Genomic DNA, 14,655 nt, shown 5'->3' with positions numbered 1-14,655 from the left:
AGTGTGTTAGAGGAGTAGCCGCAATCATGGCTGCAACCATGACTAAGGAAAGGACAACCTTCAGAATAGTAATTGGATTCTATCCTTTCCGTAGCGACAGGACGGATAGTAGGGAAAAAAGGTGACTATAAAAGTATGAATGTTTTCTTGCACAATATGTTCTTAGCTAAAAATTAGAAAGGACAGTTTTGTGTGATTTATCTAGAGATTTTAATATACAGGTGATTTACAATCATATCAAAATGGAAGTCGACCACTCCTGCTGCTCTGCACCTGCTCCACTCGGGAGCCAGGGCCGTCATCTCTGCTAGGGAACTACAGATGTCATCAGCCACTGGGAGTCTGGCCTCGCCTGCTTTCGAGCCTCCTGGTGCCGATTTAAACATCCTGCAGCCCCCGCTTCGCGGGCGGCCACCAGGCCCATCCACGCCCGGAGGAGGCTGGCATGGGCCCCCTTCTTTCGCCCAGAAGTCAGGTACAGTGTCCTGCTGCCTTGTGCCCTCTGACACCACGCCCGGGGTGGTCCCTTTGGCTCACCCTGCGCCAGGCTTCCGGTAGCTCACTACCCAGCTGTGCCCCTCTTGCCCCTGGTAGCTTGGTTCAGCTGCACCTCTTCTGCTTTCTGCAGGACTGTTGCTTTCTGGTGCCTTGCCTCCCGCAGTCGCTCCCTGTCACGCCTGGTGTCTTCCCCATCAGGGACCAACACCAATCCCTCTTCTAGCGACCCCGCTTGCCCTCTGGCATGGAGACTACAGCGCACCCACGCAGGGGATACACACACAGGGCACACTGTGCGCGGACCTCGCTCTGTGCCAGGACTTCAACCGTCACGGACCACCTTCGCTTCACTTCGGACGAACTTCCAGCCCTGGACCCCGAATGCCAGAACAGCAGCTGCGCCCAGGCCTTCCCCAGGGCCACCGGACGCCCCTTCTCCTGCCGGAACTGCCACTTTACCTGCATCACAAGGGAAACAACTGACACCACGTCCAACAGCCACACCACGTCATTCACACCCAGCAGCATGACTGGCACCAACCCCTCCAGAGAGATCGACTGCCTGTTAATCAACGCACGCAAACTTGGAAAACACACAAAAGAAATCTGGGATACCATCACCACCCATGCCCCAGACGCCGTCTTCATCAGAGAGACCTGGCTGTACACCACATCAGCACCCGACATCGCTACAGCCACCCCAGCTGGATAGAAGATCGTGCACCGAGACCGCACCAATAGAAAAGACGGTGGCATAGTCAATCTACAAATAGGCCATCAAATGCACAACCACCACAGACACCACCCCCTTGATGGAGCACCTCAACTTCTAACTCCAAACTAACAGCAAAACCACAATCCAAGGCGCCCTCACCTACAGTCCTCTGAGACCCCGCCCTACCGTCTGCAACGCTATATCGAACTTCATTGCATCCATCGCCATAAATTCGAATCTGTATATATACCAAGGAGACCTCATCTTTCACCTTGAGAACACTGACATCAACACGGCTGACCTCCTAGAAAGTATGGTGAACCTCTGACTCAAGCAACTGGTCACCGGCCCCACCCATATTGCAGGACTCATGCTTGACCCTATCTTCGCAGCCAGCAGTAGAGTAAAATTCACCTACACTGAATAGCTCACCTGGTCTGACCACCACTGCGTCTACTTCATCATCTCGGAACGCCTCAACACACTCACCTCCACTGACAGCGGAACACGGCACAGCTGGTCCAAGGTATCACAACAACACTGGACCAACGGCCTCAACTCCCAAGTACCCATCACCACCGAGGACACAGAACTTTACAAACTGGATCACAGCAAGCACTGACAAAGTCGCCCCGATGAAACCTACTAATCCCAAGAAACAAACACGACACCCCTACTGGTTCATGGAAGAGCTAAAAACCCAGAAGCACAACTGCAGGCAGCCTGAAAGGAAATGGTATGCCAGCAAGACTCTTAAGGACCAAATATGATTCAAAGCTGTCTTAACCACTACTACCATCTCCTGAAAAACACAAAGATTACCACCCTAGCCACTCGCATCAATGACAGCTCCCTCATGGAACTCTTCACCATAGTCACGGAATTCACCACCCCTTAAGCAACAAAAAACATCATACCCTTGCAAGATCTCTGCGACACCCTGGTGGACTTTTTCCACAGCAAAATAAACACCATCTACCAAGACTTCACACCACAACATCCTGCAGCAGACAGCATCAAGCTCCAAAATGCCGATCGACACCCACCCACACCAGCTCACCTCGTGGAATCTCCTAACCAAAAAGGGAACGGCGACTGTCATGAGATCCATCCACTCCAGAGCCCCTGCATACCCCTGTCCCCAGCACACTTTCAACCTTGGCAATCAACTCATCAGCAAAGAACTCACCAAGGTCCTCAACTCCTCAATCACCACAGCCCACTTCCCCCAGAATCGGAAACAAGCAGACGTGAAGCCTTTGCTGAAGAAGCCATCCACAGACCCAGGAGAACTGAAAAATGACCGTCCCATTTCTTTGCTCCCGTTCCCAGCCAAGGTCATGGAGAAGGCAATCAACATCTAGCTCAACAGACATCTCGAGAACCACAACCTCCCGGACCCATCCCAATCCGGCTTCAGAACAAACCTCAGCACCGAAAAGCTCTAGTCGCAGCCACAGAAGACATTTGAATGCTGCTAGACCAGGGAGAAACAGTGGCCCTCATCCTCCTCAACATCTCAGCAGTTTTCAACACCAAATCCAACCACACACTGATCAACAGGCTCCACCAGATTGACATACAAGGAGCAGCCCTCAAGTGGATCACATCATACCTCACAGGAAGAGCGCAGAAAATCATCCTCCGCCCCTAGTAATTGCTCCCTAAGGAACATCACATGCGGGGTACCTCACGGATTATCCCCCAGCCCAAGCCTCTTCAATACATACATGACCCCCCCCCCCCGGTCAACATCGTCAAAAGCCATGGACTTAACATCATCTCCTATGCCGACGACACCCAACTCATCCTCTCTGACTAACAAACTAAGAACCAACAAAGACAAGTTTCAAAGATGCATGAAAGATGGTGCCAACTTAATGAACAACAACTGTCTCAAACTCAACACACGACAAGACAGAAGTACACATCTTCAGGAAAGGCAAGAACACACACTGGAATAACGAATGGTGGTCCCCGGAGCTGGGCCCAACCCCAAAACCCACTGAAGATGCCCACAACCTTGGCATTATCCTCGACAGCCAGCTATCCATGAAGAAGCAAGTCAGCGCCGTCTCCACTGCCTGCTTCCTAATGCTCCGTATGCTCAGGAGGGTTTTCAGATGGCTCCGACCAACACCAGGCGAACTGTCACGCAGGCTTGCGTCAGCAGCCGATTAGACTATGGCAACTCCCTCTATGTAGGAATAACAGCCTAACTCATGAAGAAGCTCCAGACAATCTAGAACACTGCGGCCAGGCTCATCCTCGACCTCCGCAGACGGACGCACAAAACCACTCACCTCAGGAACCTTCACTAGCTACCAGTCACGAAGAGATACCAGTACAAGCTATTCACCCATGCATACAAGGCATTACACAATGAAGGACCTGCGCACTTCAAGCCACGCGTGACTTTTCACCAGCCATCCTCACGGAAACCTGGATGAACGCCTCCTCAGCCCCCGACATCGCCATAGCCATCCCGGACGGCTACAAGATCACCCGGAAGGACCGCGCCAACAAAACTGGAGGAGGAATCGCCATCATCTACAGGAACACCATCACCATCACGACCAACACCGAAGATACTCTCCCCTCCGCCGAACACCTACACTTCCAGATCTACACCAACCCCCAGACCACCCTCAGAGAAACGCTCCTCTACAGACCCCCGGGCCCGCGCACACAATTCAGCGAAACCATCGCCGACTTTATCAGCCCGCACGCCCTGGCCTCACCAGAATACATCCTCCTAGGGGACCTAAACTTTCACCTGGAAAAAAACGACAGCAACACCACCACCCTGCTCGACAACCTCGGACTCAAGCAACTGGTGGACACGCACACCCGCCGCGCTGGCCACACGCTCGACCCCATCTTCTCCGCCAGCAACCACGTCTACTTCAGCCACTACACCGGACTACACTGGACCGACCACAGCTGCATTCACTTTACCTTCAAGAAGACCACATCCCACCACCACACGCAACAGATCCCCCGGAGATGCTGGAGCAAAGTCACCACAGACCAACTAACCACATCACTGAGCAAGAACCCACCTGTCAACACACCTGACACCAACAACGCAGCACACAATCTTGCACAGTGGATCACCAACTGCGCCGACGACCTCGCTCCACTCAAGAACCCCCCATGCAAGACTGGCAACAGAAAGACCTCGTCGTTCACAGACGCCCTCAAAGTCGCAAAGAAAACCTGCATAACCCTCGAAAATACCTGGCGCCACGAACGGACAGCAGAAAACATGACAGCCCTCAAGAGCGCCACCCGCGGCTACCACCAGATGATCCGCACCACCAAAAGGACATCATTCAAAGAGCGGCTGGACAACACCACCAACAACAGCAAGGAACTCTTCAGCATCGTCAAAGAGCTCTCCAATCCCAGCGCCAGCAACAACGACATCACACCATCGCAAGACCTCTGCAACTCCCTTGCCACGTTCTTCCACCGCAAGATCATAGATATACACGACAGCTTCGGACCCTACACTCCGCTTCCAGCCGCCAAACCTACGACCACCACCACCACCCTCAGCGCATGGACCCCCATCAGCACTGAAGACACCACCCACGTCATGAACACCATCCACTCTGGCTCCCCCTCCGACCCATGCCCTCATTATATCTTCAACAAAGCAGACACCACCATCGCACCCCACCTCCGGATCGTCATAAACAGCTCCTTCACGTCAGCCACCTTCCCTGAGAGCTGGAAACACGCAGAGATCAACGCCCTTCTGAAGAAACCCACAGCGGACCCCAAAGACCTCAAGAACTTCCGCCCCATCTCACTCCTCCCCTTCCCGGCTAAAGTCATCGAGAAGACCGTCAATAAACAGCTGACTACATTTATCGAAGCAAACAACTCGCTCGACCCATCCCAGTCCGGTTTTCGAGCCAACCACAGCACCGAGACCGCCCTCATCGCAGCCACCGATAACATAAGGACCCTGATGGACAACGGAGAAACAACCGCTCTCATCCTCCTGGACCTCTCGGCAGCCTTTGATACCGTCTGCCACCGCACCCTAATAACTCGCCTCTACAATACCGGGATCCAAGGAAAGGCCCTGGACTGGATCACCTTGTTCCTCTCCGACAGAACCCAGAGAGTACGCCCCCCCCCCCTTCACCTCCGCGGCCACCGAGATCATCTGCGGCATACCCCAAGGCTCCTCGCTCAGCCCAACCCTCTTCAATATCTACATGAGCCCCCTCGCCGCCATCGCACGCAAACACAACATCATCTCTTACGCCGACGACACCCAGCTGATACTCTCCCTCACCAAAGACCCAGCCACCGCCAAAACCAACCTCCAGGAAGGAATGAAAGATGTCGCTGAATGGATGAAGCACAGCCGTCTGAAGCTCAACTCGGACAAAACAGAGGTCTTAATCCGCAGACAATCCCCATTCGCCTGGGACGACTCCTGGTGGCCCACAGCGCTGGGCACCGCACCTACACCCACGGACCGCACACGCAACCTGGGATTCATCCTGGACTCCTCCCTCATGATGACCAAGCAAGTCAACGCCATCTCGTCCACATGCTTCAACACCCTGCGCATGCTCCGAAAGATCTTCCGGTGGATCCCCACCGAAACCAGAAAGACTGTCACCCAAGCCCTCGTCACCAGCCGTCTGGACTACGGGAACGCCCTATACGCAGGAACCACAGCCAAACTCCAGAAACGTCTCCAGCACATACAGAACGCCTCCGCACGACTCATCCTCGACATCTCTCGCCACAGCCACATATCTGCCCACCTGAGGAACCTGCACTGGCTCCCCGTCAACAAGAGGATCACGTTCAGGCTGGTCACCCACGCACACAAAGCACTCCACAACATGGGCCCAGAATACCTCAACAACCGCCTCTCGCTCTACACCCCCACCCGCCAGCTACGCTCTGCCAGCCTCGCCCTCGTCCCACGGATTCAGAGAACCACCACCGGAGGAAGATCGTTCTCCTACCTGGCAGCCAAGACATGGAACACCCTGCCCGCACACCTACGACTGACCCAGGACCATCTCACTTTCAGGAAACACCTCAAGACCTGGCTTTTCGAGCAGTAGCAGCACCCCCCTCCCTTCAGCGCCTTGAGACCCTCACGGGTGAGCAGCGCGCTCTATAAATGTGATTGATTGATTGATCCAGGAAACTCCGATCCAGATCCCTAGCTCTAATTGCCATCCGTCGGGCAAAATGAGGAGGCCGTTTCTTCTCGTATCTGGCGGCCTTGACCTGGAACAATCTCCCTCTGCAACTCAGAGCCTCACCATCGATCCAGAAATTAAAAAAGCACCTCAAGACATGAATGTTCAACCAATAGAACAGGCAGAATTGTGCAACAGCACCTCGAAAACCTTACGGGTGATGCAGCCGTGCTTTACAAATCCTGATGGATTAACTTGTTCGAAGTCGTTCTAATATGCAGTAATTGGATGGTTGTCCAGGGTCACAAGGATGCTTACTTTTCAATGCCAATTCCTCCGGGCACTGGCAGTTAAACCAGTTCTTGGAGGGCATTATTTCCCAGTTCATGGGGATTTCCGCTGGGAGTTTGACAGTGACACAATGTTTTTGCCATTTCATTAATAATTGCAGCACCTGTACAGACTGTAGCGCTCCACTGCCTGTAACAATACCTCAAACATACATAGGTAAATATAATGAAAAGAGAAGCACATTTCATTATTAATCTAGATAGGCTGTAGATGTCCCAAGTAGCACTAAATTGGAAAAAGCATCTGAACAGGATTGTTTGAGAACTGCACAGAGCATAGTCAAAGTTATTAGGTTCTTCACCACAGCAAGGATGGAAGCTTCTATTGAATTTGTTGGCGGATGCTTAGGAGTTGGCCCTTTGTTCAATTCTGGAAAAGAACAAGCATGTGAGAAGAGTTCAGGCTCCATCTATGTAAGGATGCTTGTCGTTAAAGAGTTAAATAGATGCTGTCAGCTTCGATAAAGGCTATTTTCAAAGGACCTTTGTTTAAATGCACTGCAATGCTGTCTATATCATATCAGGATAAGTTCTTGGTGCAACAATTAGATGGTGTTTAGTTCAGAAGGTGAAGAAGAAATTCCAAACCATGGAATGGGAAGTCATTTACAGAAAGAGTGAAGTTTGTAACAGAAGTGCCAGATGTATCGAAGAGACGCGCATAAAGACATGGAAAGAATAGGAGAGAAAAGCCAGTGCACACTAAATTGATGCACATCAACTGCCAAGAAAGAAATTGTAAAGGCAGTTTAGAGGTGAAATGTTTCAATGTTTTCCATTTTATATTAGAAGCTGATCATGTCAGATAAGGTTGTAGGCTTGAAACTGAAGGAGCCTTGGTCATGACAAAAATATTACAATTTATTTCAACATTCAGTGTCAGGAGCATCTAGATTTTATGAAGAGCAGGACGTTCAGAGCCTCACTCCGATTGATCCTTTTAACAAAAGGGATATAAACTATTCCTTAAAATAAAGAATATCATTACCTTATTTGGAAGTATTTGTAGAAAGCCTTTATGTTCCTCAAGAGATCCCATACTGTAGTAGTGTGCCTACTTTAAGTTCTCCTTAATATCAATGCATTTATTGTCTCGTAAAGTTGGCTACCACTCGGAGGGAGTTCACTACTGACTTGAACATGGTGTGCAAAGAAGTCCTAGGGGGTCAATGTTTATACAAGAAGGGCCGACACTCTAAGAATGTCTTGGACAAGGATCCCTCTATTGTAATGTAGAAAATTTACAAACAACTTCATAGTCCTGTAGAGGAACCGAAGCGCACAACCGGGGAAGTTCTTTGCTGAAAGTGTATAGCTGGTAGAGTGGCCTACATGGGAAGTATTTGGATTGATCAGAGAGGTATTCCCATCCTGGCATAGGTTGCAGAGCATAAGAGGGTAGCAGATAAATGAAAAAGCAAGGAACAGAATGGATGAAATAGTAAACACCTCATTACCATTAGTGCCTATTCAGTGATGTACATTATGAAAAGACACAGACTTTAACAGATCTGTGAATAGTTTATCTGAGGAAATGGTATTTATTATAAGGTGTGGTTGTGCGACCTCAACGTGTTGACACTTAGAAAGTTTTCAAGGAAAACTTGGGCGAGTATCAATGTGGTTACTTAGTGATTTTTGGCAACCAGGGAGCCAGTCAGGGAGACCAGTAATTGCCTCAAAAATAGTTACCTCAAGAAAAGAAGCAGTCCTCAGTCAGTTCCAGGCTTTTTATCCCCTTGCCATAAACACCTATGGAAATGGTCCTGATGCAAGGGATACAGGATGCTGAAGATGTTCAAGAACGTTGTGGATGCTATGCTGTTGATGGGGCTCTTGCTGCAGCGACTCCTGAGTCCAGGGGCTCGGTAAGGAGGTCCTGGCCACAGGGCTCAAGGTCCCTTGAAGTCCTTTCAAGCCTGGCAAAAGTCCAGTCGTCACTGGGCACCAGTTGCCTGGTATCGCGGGTGTGGAATCATTTCTTGGGCAACATCTTGCCTTCAGAGAGACCAGGCTGCACTCCGACGACTCTCCCGTGTCCAGCAGACTCGGTGGCAACTTATGAACATTGGGTAGTGGTCCTTGGTGGTGCACGGCGGCGAGGAGTGGCGATATAAAGATCGGGACTGCCAACTTGCACCAGCAGGCTTCTTTAGCTGTTGTGCCGCTGTGCTGCTAACAAGAAGTCAGCCAACTGACCCTTGGAGTCTCTTGCTTCGGCTGGGCTCTGAAGTCAACATCTACAGAAGCAGGACACATCATTCACAGTCCCTTCTTCTTTGCTGGCTACTAGGTTCAGCAGGTGCAGCCTCTCTTTGCCAGCTCCTTGGAGCAAAAGGGCAGTCCTTTTTCGGTCTTCTTCTCCAGCCTAATGAGATCGGAGTTCTGGGTGCCATAGGGTCCCTTTTAATTGCCAGAATTTACCCTGAGGGTAGGACGGAGTCAGCAGCCAATGGGCTATTAGGTTACCTCCCTCCTGATGACCACTTCCTGCTAAATGTGGCACCTGGCTGTCTCAGAAATCTCTATTCTGCTCACTTTCAATATGGCAGAACCCCTCTCTGTGTGCAGAGCTCCCTAGCCCAACCCAGAGGTGTGGCTACCAAGGGATCTACGCACCATAAAAATAAAACGGTTTGACCACTGATTTACCCTCTCTATCCCAAGTACTGGCCTGTCTCAATATATCAGGTGAGCTAGAAAATTCATATAGTTTTAATGCTACCTTGTTGTAGCAGAATTTAAAACCTGGTGTCCCAACCATAGAGTATCATGCCCAGGTGCATATGCTTGTGCTGATGTCAGTGCTGCGCTCATATTTGGTTGTGGAGATTTGTGAGTGTGGACCGGTACTGAAGGAGAACATGAGGTTGGGCAGAAGGGCTGATGTTTTTAGGTATTTCATGATTAAAGGTGGTCGGAGATCTTAGGATGCTGGAAGGCAAGAAGCGCCAGAAGGTGCAATCAGTGCCAAAAAAAGATCTTTCATGCGTGCGCTTTACCAGTAGGTCCACCTATGGTAAGTGTGTGTGTGTGTCAGGCTTTTAAAGGAGATTCTTTAGGGGACTAGGAGTCAGTGGAGTACGAGTGGCTTCACTAAGGAATGGTCCACGGATCTGGCATGAAGTAGTAGTAAAGCAGCTATCTCTCGATTGTGACGCAATCTGCTTACTAAGTGAAATGGAAAGCCAAGGCAAAGGTTATTCGGACAGTCCATGCTCATCAATATTTAGCCATACAATTGCTCTTTTTTCCCCTCACAAATTAGGGGAGTGCACACTTTATGGTTCCACAGGAGTAAACAAGCAAGTTTCCACTAATGAGTAAAACTAGGATAAAAGGATCAGATAAACTTACACATAGGATGCTATCTGGCTGTGTGATGTCTTCATCCTGAGTAAGAGAGGAACAAGATGGATTTTTTAGTTTGTAGTACACACAAAATGGTTTATTTACACTACAATATTAACAATTGCCTGCTTCATTACCATCAGTAAACCCACTCTGCCTAGGAAAAGGTACTTCAATCAACTAACCAAATGTTTATTTCATAAAGAGATCCATTAATAATGATTTTAAAAATCATATTTAACAAAAATAGACTAAGTAAAAAAGATAATTAAAAATGAAGATCCCGTGAATATTTGCCAGTGTAGGGGAGTGGTAGTGTGTGTGTGTGTGTGTGTGTGTGTGTGTGTGTGTGTATGCTTGAGAGGGAAAGGCAGAGAAAAAAATGCGCAAGAAAGAAGGAAACCGGAACCAAAAGGTTAACCCCTCCAGTGTCCATGACGAGCTGGACTCGTCATGGAGCACAGTCGCGCTGTGCCCATGACGAGTCCAGCTCGTCATGAGGCATTCTCTTTAATTCAAAATAGCCTCGGGAGCTGGGGAAGAGCTTCCCCAGCTCCCGAGGCCCCCCCCCCCCCCTTTCACTGTAATGACGATCGGCGCGCACGTCGCGCCAACGTCATTACAGTGAAAGTGAAACTGAAATGAGCCAAGAGGCTAATTTCAGTTTCACTTTCTACGTGCTCAGGGGGCTATCTCAGCCCCCTGACCACGTAGAAAGACGGGAGAGGTATCGTTGGAAAGGGGAGAATCTCCCCTTTCCAATGGTACCCCTCCCCAGTGGATCCCTGCCTGGGGATCGCCACAGGAGGGCGATCCCCAAGCAGGGATCCACCCACTAGACACCAGGGAGGGGGGAGCGGCCCCTTGGGCAAGGGCCTTTGCTCCCCCCTTGTTATTTTGGCGCAATTTAGTCTTTTTGCCCCCCCGGGGGGGGGGGGGGAAAGCCCACTAGACACCAGGGAATAAAAAAAATTAAAAAATAGGGGTGGGGGCTGCCCAAAACGGGCAGGCCCATGCCCTCACCCCACCCCCCAATTACTACAGTCTTTCTGCCCCCCGGGGGGCAGATGGGGCATTGGCCCCTAATCTGCCCCCCCCAGAGGGGCAGAAAGCCCCCTATCCACCAGGGATTTTTTTGCGCAATTGTTTTTAGGGTGTGGGCTGCCCGAAACGGGCACGCCAATGCCCCCCCCTCCCCCCCCCCCCCCCCAAAAAAATGACAGTCTTTCTGCCCCCCAGGAGGCAGATGGAAGCTGCAGCCCCCAATCTGGCCCCCCCTGGGGGGCGCAGAAAGCTCACTAGAAACCATGGATTTTTTTGTTCTATTAGTGTAGGGGTAGGGGCTCCCCAAAATGGGCATGACAATACCCCCACCCCACCCTCAGAGAAACTCCAGTCTTTCCGTCCCCCTGGGACGGTAGTTGGCGGCAGCGGCCCCTGATCTGCCCCCTGGGGGGGGGCAGAAAGCCCAATAGGCGCCAGCGAGTACACAGGCTTTTTTTATGCGTGGGGGCTGCCCAAAATGGTCATACCAATGCCCCCAACCCCACAAAAAATATCCACAGTCTTTCTGCTCCTTTAGAGGCATATCGAGATAAAACACCCTTCCCCGATTCCCCCCCAGAGCGGCAGAAAGCCCACTGGGCTCCGGCTTTTTTTTAGCAATGTGCATACCTGTGGATTTTGGGCCCTAGCGCAGTTGGAACGTAGGCAAACCTAGCAAACCTGTACATTTTTTAAAACTAGACACCAAGAGGATTCCAGGATGGGGTGACTTGACTGTCTCTCACCAGGTTCTGTTACCCAGTATCCATTGCAAACCTAAAAATGTGTCCAAAAGAACAAATTTTCCTCACATTTCTGTGGTGAAAAGTTCTGGAATCTGCGTGGGTCCACAAAATTCCACCCACCCCGCGTTCCCCAAAGTCTTCCGAGAAAAATGGTACCTCACTTGCGTGGGTAGGCCTAGTGCCCGCGTCAGGCAAGGGCCCAAAACCAATTGAGGAGACATCAAAATTACCTATCACAAAACAACCTGGTTTTGCAAAGGGGGTCCCATGAGTTTTTGGCCCCGGGCTTGGCGGCTATCTAGGGAAACCTACCAAACCCACACATTTCTGAAAACTAGACACCCGGGGGATTCCAGGGAGATATGACTTGTGTGGATCCCCCAACGTTTCCTTACCCAGAATGCCCTACAAACCTCAAATTTAGCTGAAAAAAGTCACCTTTTTCACAAATTTTTGTGTGGGAAAGTTGTGGCATCACCGGGCTGACACAAATTTCCTACCACCCAGCGTTCCCCCGGGTCTCCCGATAAAAATGGTGCCTCACTCGTGTGGGAGGCCCAAGTACCCGCGACAGGCAAGGGCCACAACGTAGTGAGGCGACATGAAAATTGCCTATCTCAAAACGACCTGGTTTTGCAAGGGGGGTCACTTGGGTTTTTGGCCCGGTGCTCTGCGGCCACCTAGGGAAACCTACCAAATCCACACATTTCTGAAAACTAGACACCCGGGGGATTCCAGGGAGGTATGGCTTGCGTGGATCCCCCAACGTTTCCTTACCCAGAATGCCCTGCAAACCTTAGGCCTCCCACACGAGTGAGGCACCGTTTTTATCGGGAGACCCGGGGGAACGCTGGGTGGTAGGAAATTTGTGTCAGCCCGGTGATGCCACACCTTTCCCACACAAAAATGTGTGAAAAAGGTGATTTTTTCAGCTAAATTTGAGGTTTGCAGGGCATTCTGGGTAAGGAAATGTTGGAGGATCCACGCAAGCCATACCTCCCTGGAATCCCCCGGGTGTCTAGTTTTCAGAAATGTGTGGGTTTGATAGGTTTCCCTAGGTGGCCACCGAGCACCGGGCCAAAAACCCAAGTGACCCCCCTTGCAAAACCAGGTCGTTTTGAGATAGGCAATTTTCATGTCGCCTCACTACGTTGTGGGCCCTTGCCTGTCGCGGGTACTTGGGCCTCCCACACGAGTGAGGCACCGTTTTTATCGGGAGACCCGGGAGAACGCTGGGTGGTAGGAAATTTGTGTCAGCCCGGTTATGCCACAACTTTCCCACACAAAAATTTGTGAAAAACGTGATTTTTTCAGCTAAATTTGAGGTTTGCAGGGCATTCTGGGTAAGGAAACGTTGGGGGATCCACGCAAGCCATACCTCACTGGAATCCCCAGGGTGTCTAGTTTTCAGAAATGTGTGGGTTTAGTAGGTTTCCCTAGGTGCCGGCAGAGGTAGGGTTAAAAAACTACAGCTAGGCACTTTGCCAAAAAAGGGTCATTTTTCACAGCGAAATTGAGGTGTGTCCACGTTGCGTTTTGCGCCGTTTCCTGTCGCGGGCACTAGGTCGACCCACACAAGTGAGGTACCATTTTTCTTGGAAGACTTTGGGGAACGCGGGGTGGGTGGAAATTTGTGGACCTACGCAGATTCCAGAACTTTCCACCAGAGAAATGTGGGGAAAATGTGTTTTTTTTGGCAATTGTTTAGGTTTGCAAGGGATTCTGGGTAACAGAACCTGGTGGGAGGCAGTCAAGTCACCCCATCCTGGATTCCCCTGGGTGTCTAGTTTCCAAAAATGTATAGGTTTGCTAGGTTTCCCTAGGTGCCGGCAGAGCTATGGTTCAAAAACTACAGCTAGGCACTTTGCCAAAAAAGGGTCATTTTTCGCTACAAAATTGAGGTGTGTCCATGTTACGTTTTGCGCCGTTTCCTGTCGCGGGCACTAGGCTGACCCACACAAGTGAGGTACCATTTTTCACGTTAGACTTTGGGGAACGCGGGGTGGGTGGAAATTTGTGGATCCACGCAGATTCCAGAACTTTCCACCTGTGGTAAATAATTTAATTACCGGGTCTTAATTTGATACAGAAACATAATAAAAATAGCTCAGTAAATAAGAGGCAGAATCCGTGGTATTAGAGGTTCGGAATGGGCTTTATTCCAATGGACGATTCGAATCGGTTGCTCCAAGTTCCATCACCACGAAGGTTCAGGAAGTGAAGTACATACTTTATTGATAATTAATCACTTTTATACAATAGGCATTACAGTGAAGCAAATGCAAGAGGCGTAACAATTGATAGTGTAGATAAGACATACATACGTAGCAAAAGTAGGTGTAACTGGGTGTGACTAAAGAACGTCATCAGGTGTGATGTCATAATAGGGTGGTACCATGAAAGAATTTCGCAATGTCAGCAGAAATACTTGGCAGAAATGCGCGCGCAGCAGCATGACGTGTGATTGACGTGCAACTAGGGGGTGGAGGGGACTTGACATTTAGCTCTACATGTGGCGACAGAAGTCTGGAGGGTCAAGTCAACCTAATCCCAAATCATATCTAACATCCTATGTTTAAAGAACTATGTTATCCAAAAGAGAGGTCTTCTTAGAGTAGAATCTTATTCTATACTGACTATACTGACTGTTAGTGCGTGTACAAGCGTCTAAGTGTCTACACTAGATGCGAGGGCAGAAGTCTTCCATAGTAATAGGGCTATGAATTACTTGCATAAAGACAGAGAAGCCGGGCCTTTGCTCGGTAGCT

General features: G+C 50.1%; 1 protein-coding gene across 3 annotated transcripts in view; it reads right to left on the bottom strand.

The window, feature by feature from the left end:
* The window catches only part of LOC146812881 (glutathione S-transferase kappa 1-like), a 259,603-nt gene that overhangs the window by 63,803 nt on the left and 181,145 nt on the right, over positions 1 to 14,655 (bottom strand). For 2 of the 3 annotated variants that reach the window (XM_085619951.1, XM_085619950.1), the window contains one exon: positions 10,104 to 10,139. The exons of the other annotated variant lie outside the window; for it this stretch is intronic. In XM_085619951.1, the coding sequence (XP_085476077.1) occupies positions 10,104 to 10,139 (36 nt within the window). The remainder of the gene's footprint in view (positions 1 to 10,103; positions 10,140 to 14,655) is intronic. 3 annotated transcript variants of the gene reach the window in all.

This window comes from Triturus cristatus, chromosome 7 (genome assembly GCF_964204655.1).
Source record: "Triturus cristatus chromosome 7, aTriCri1.1, whole genome shotgun sequence".
Lineage (NCBI taxonomy): Eukaryota > Metazoa > Chordata > Amphibia > Caudata > Salamandridae > Triturus > Triturus cristatus.
The sequence above is the reverse complement of the archived record's forward strand: the minus strand, read 5'-3'. Positions and strand labels throughout refer to the sequence as shown.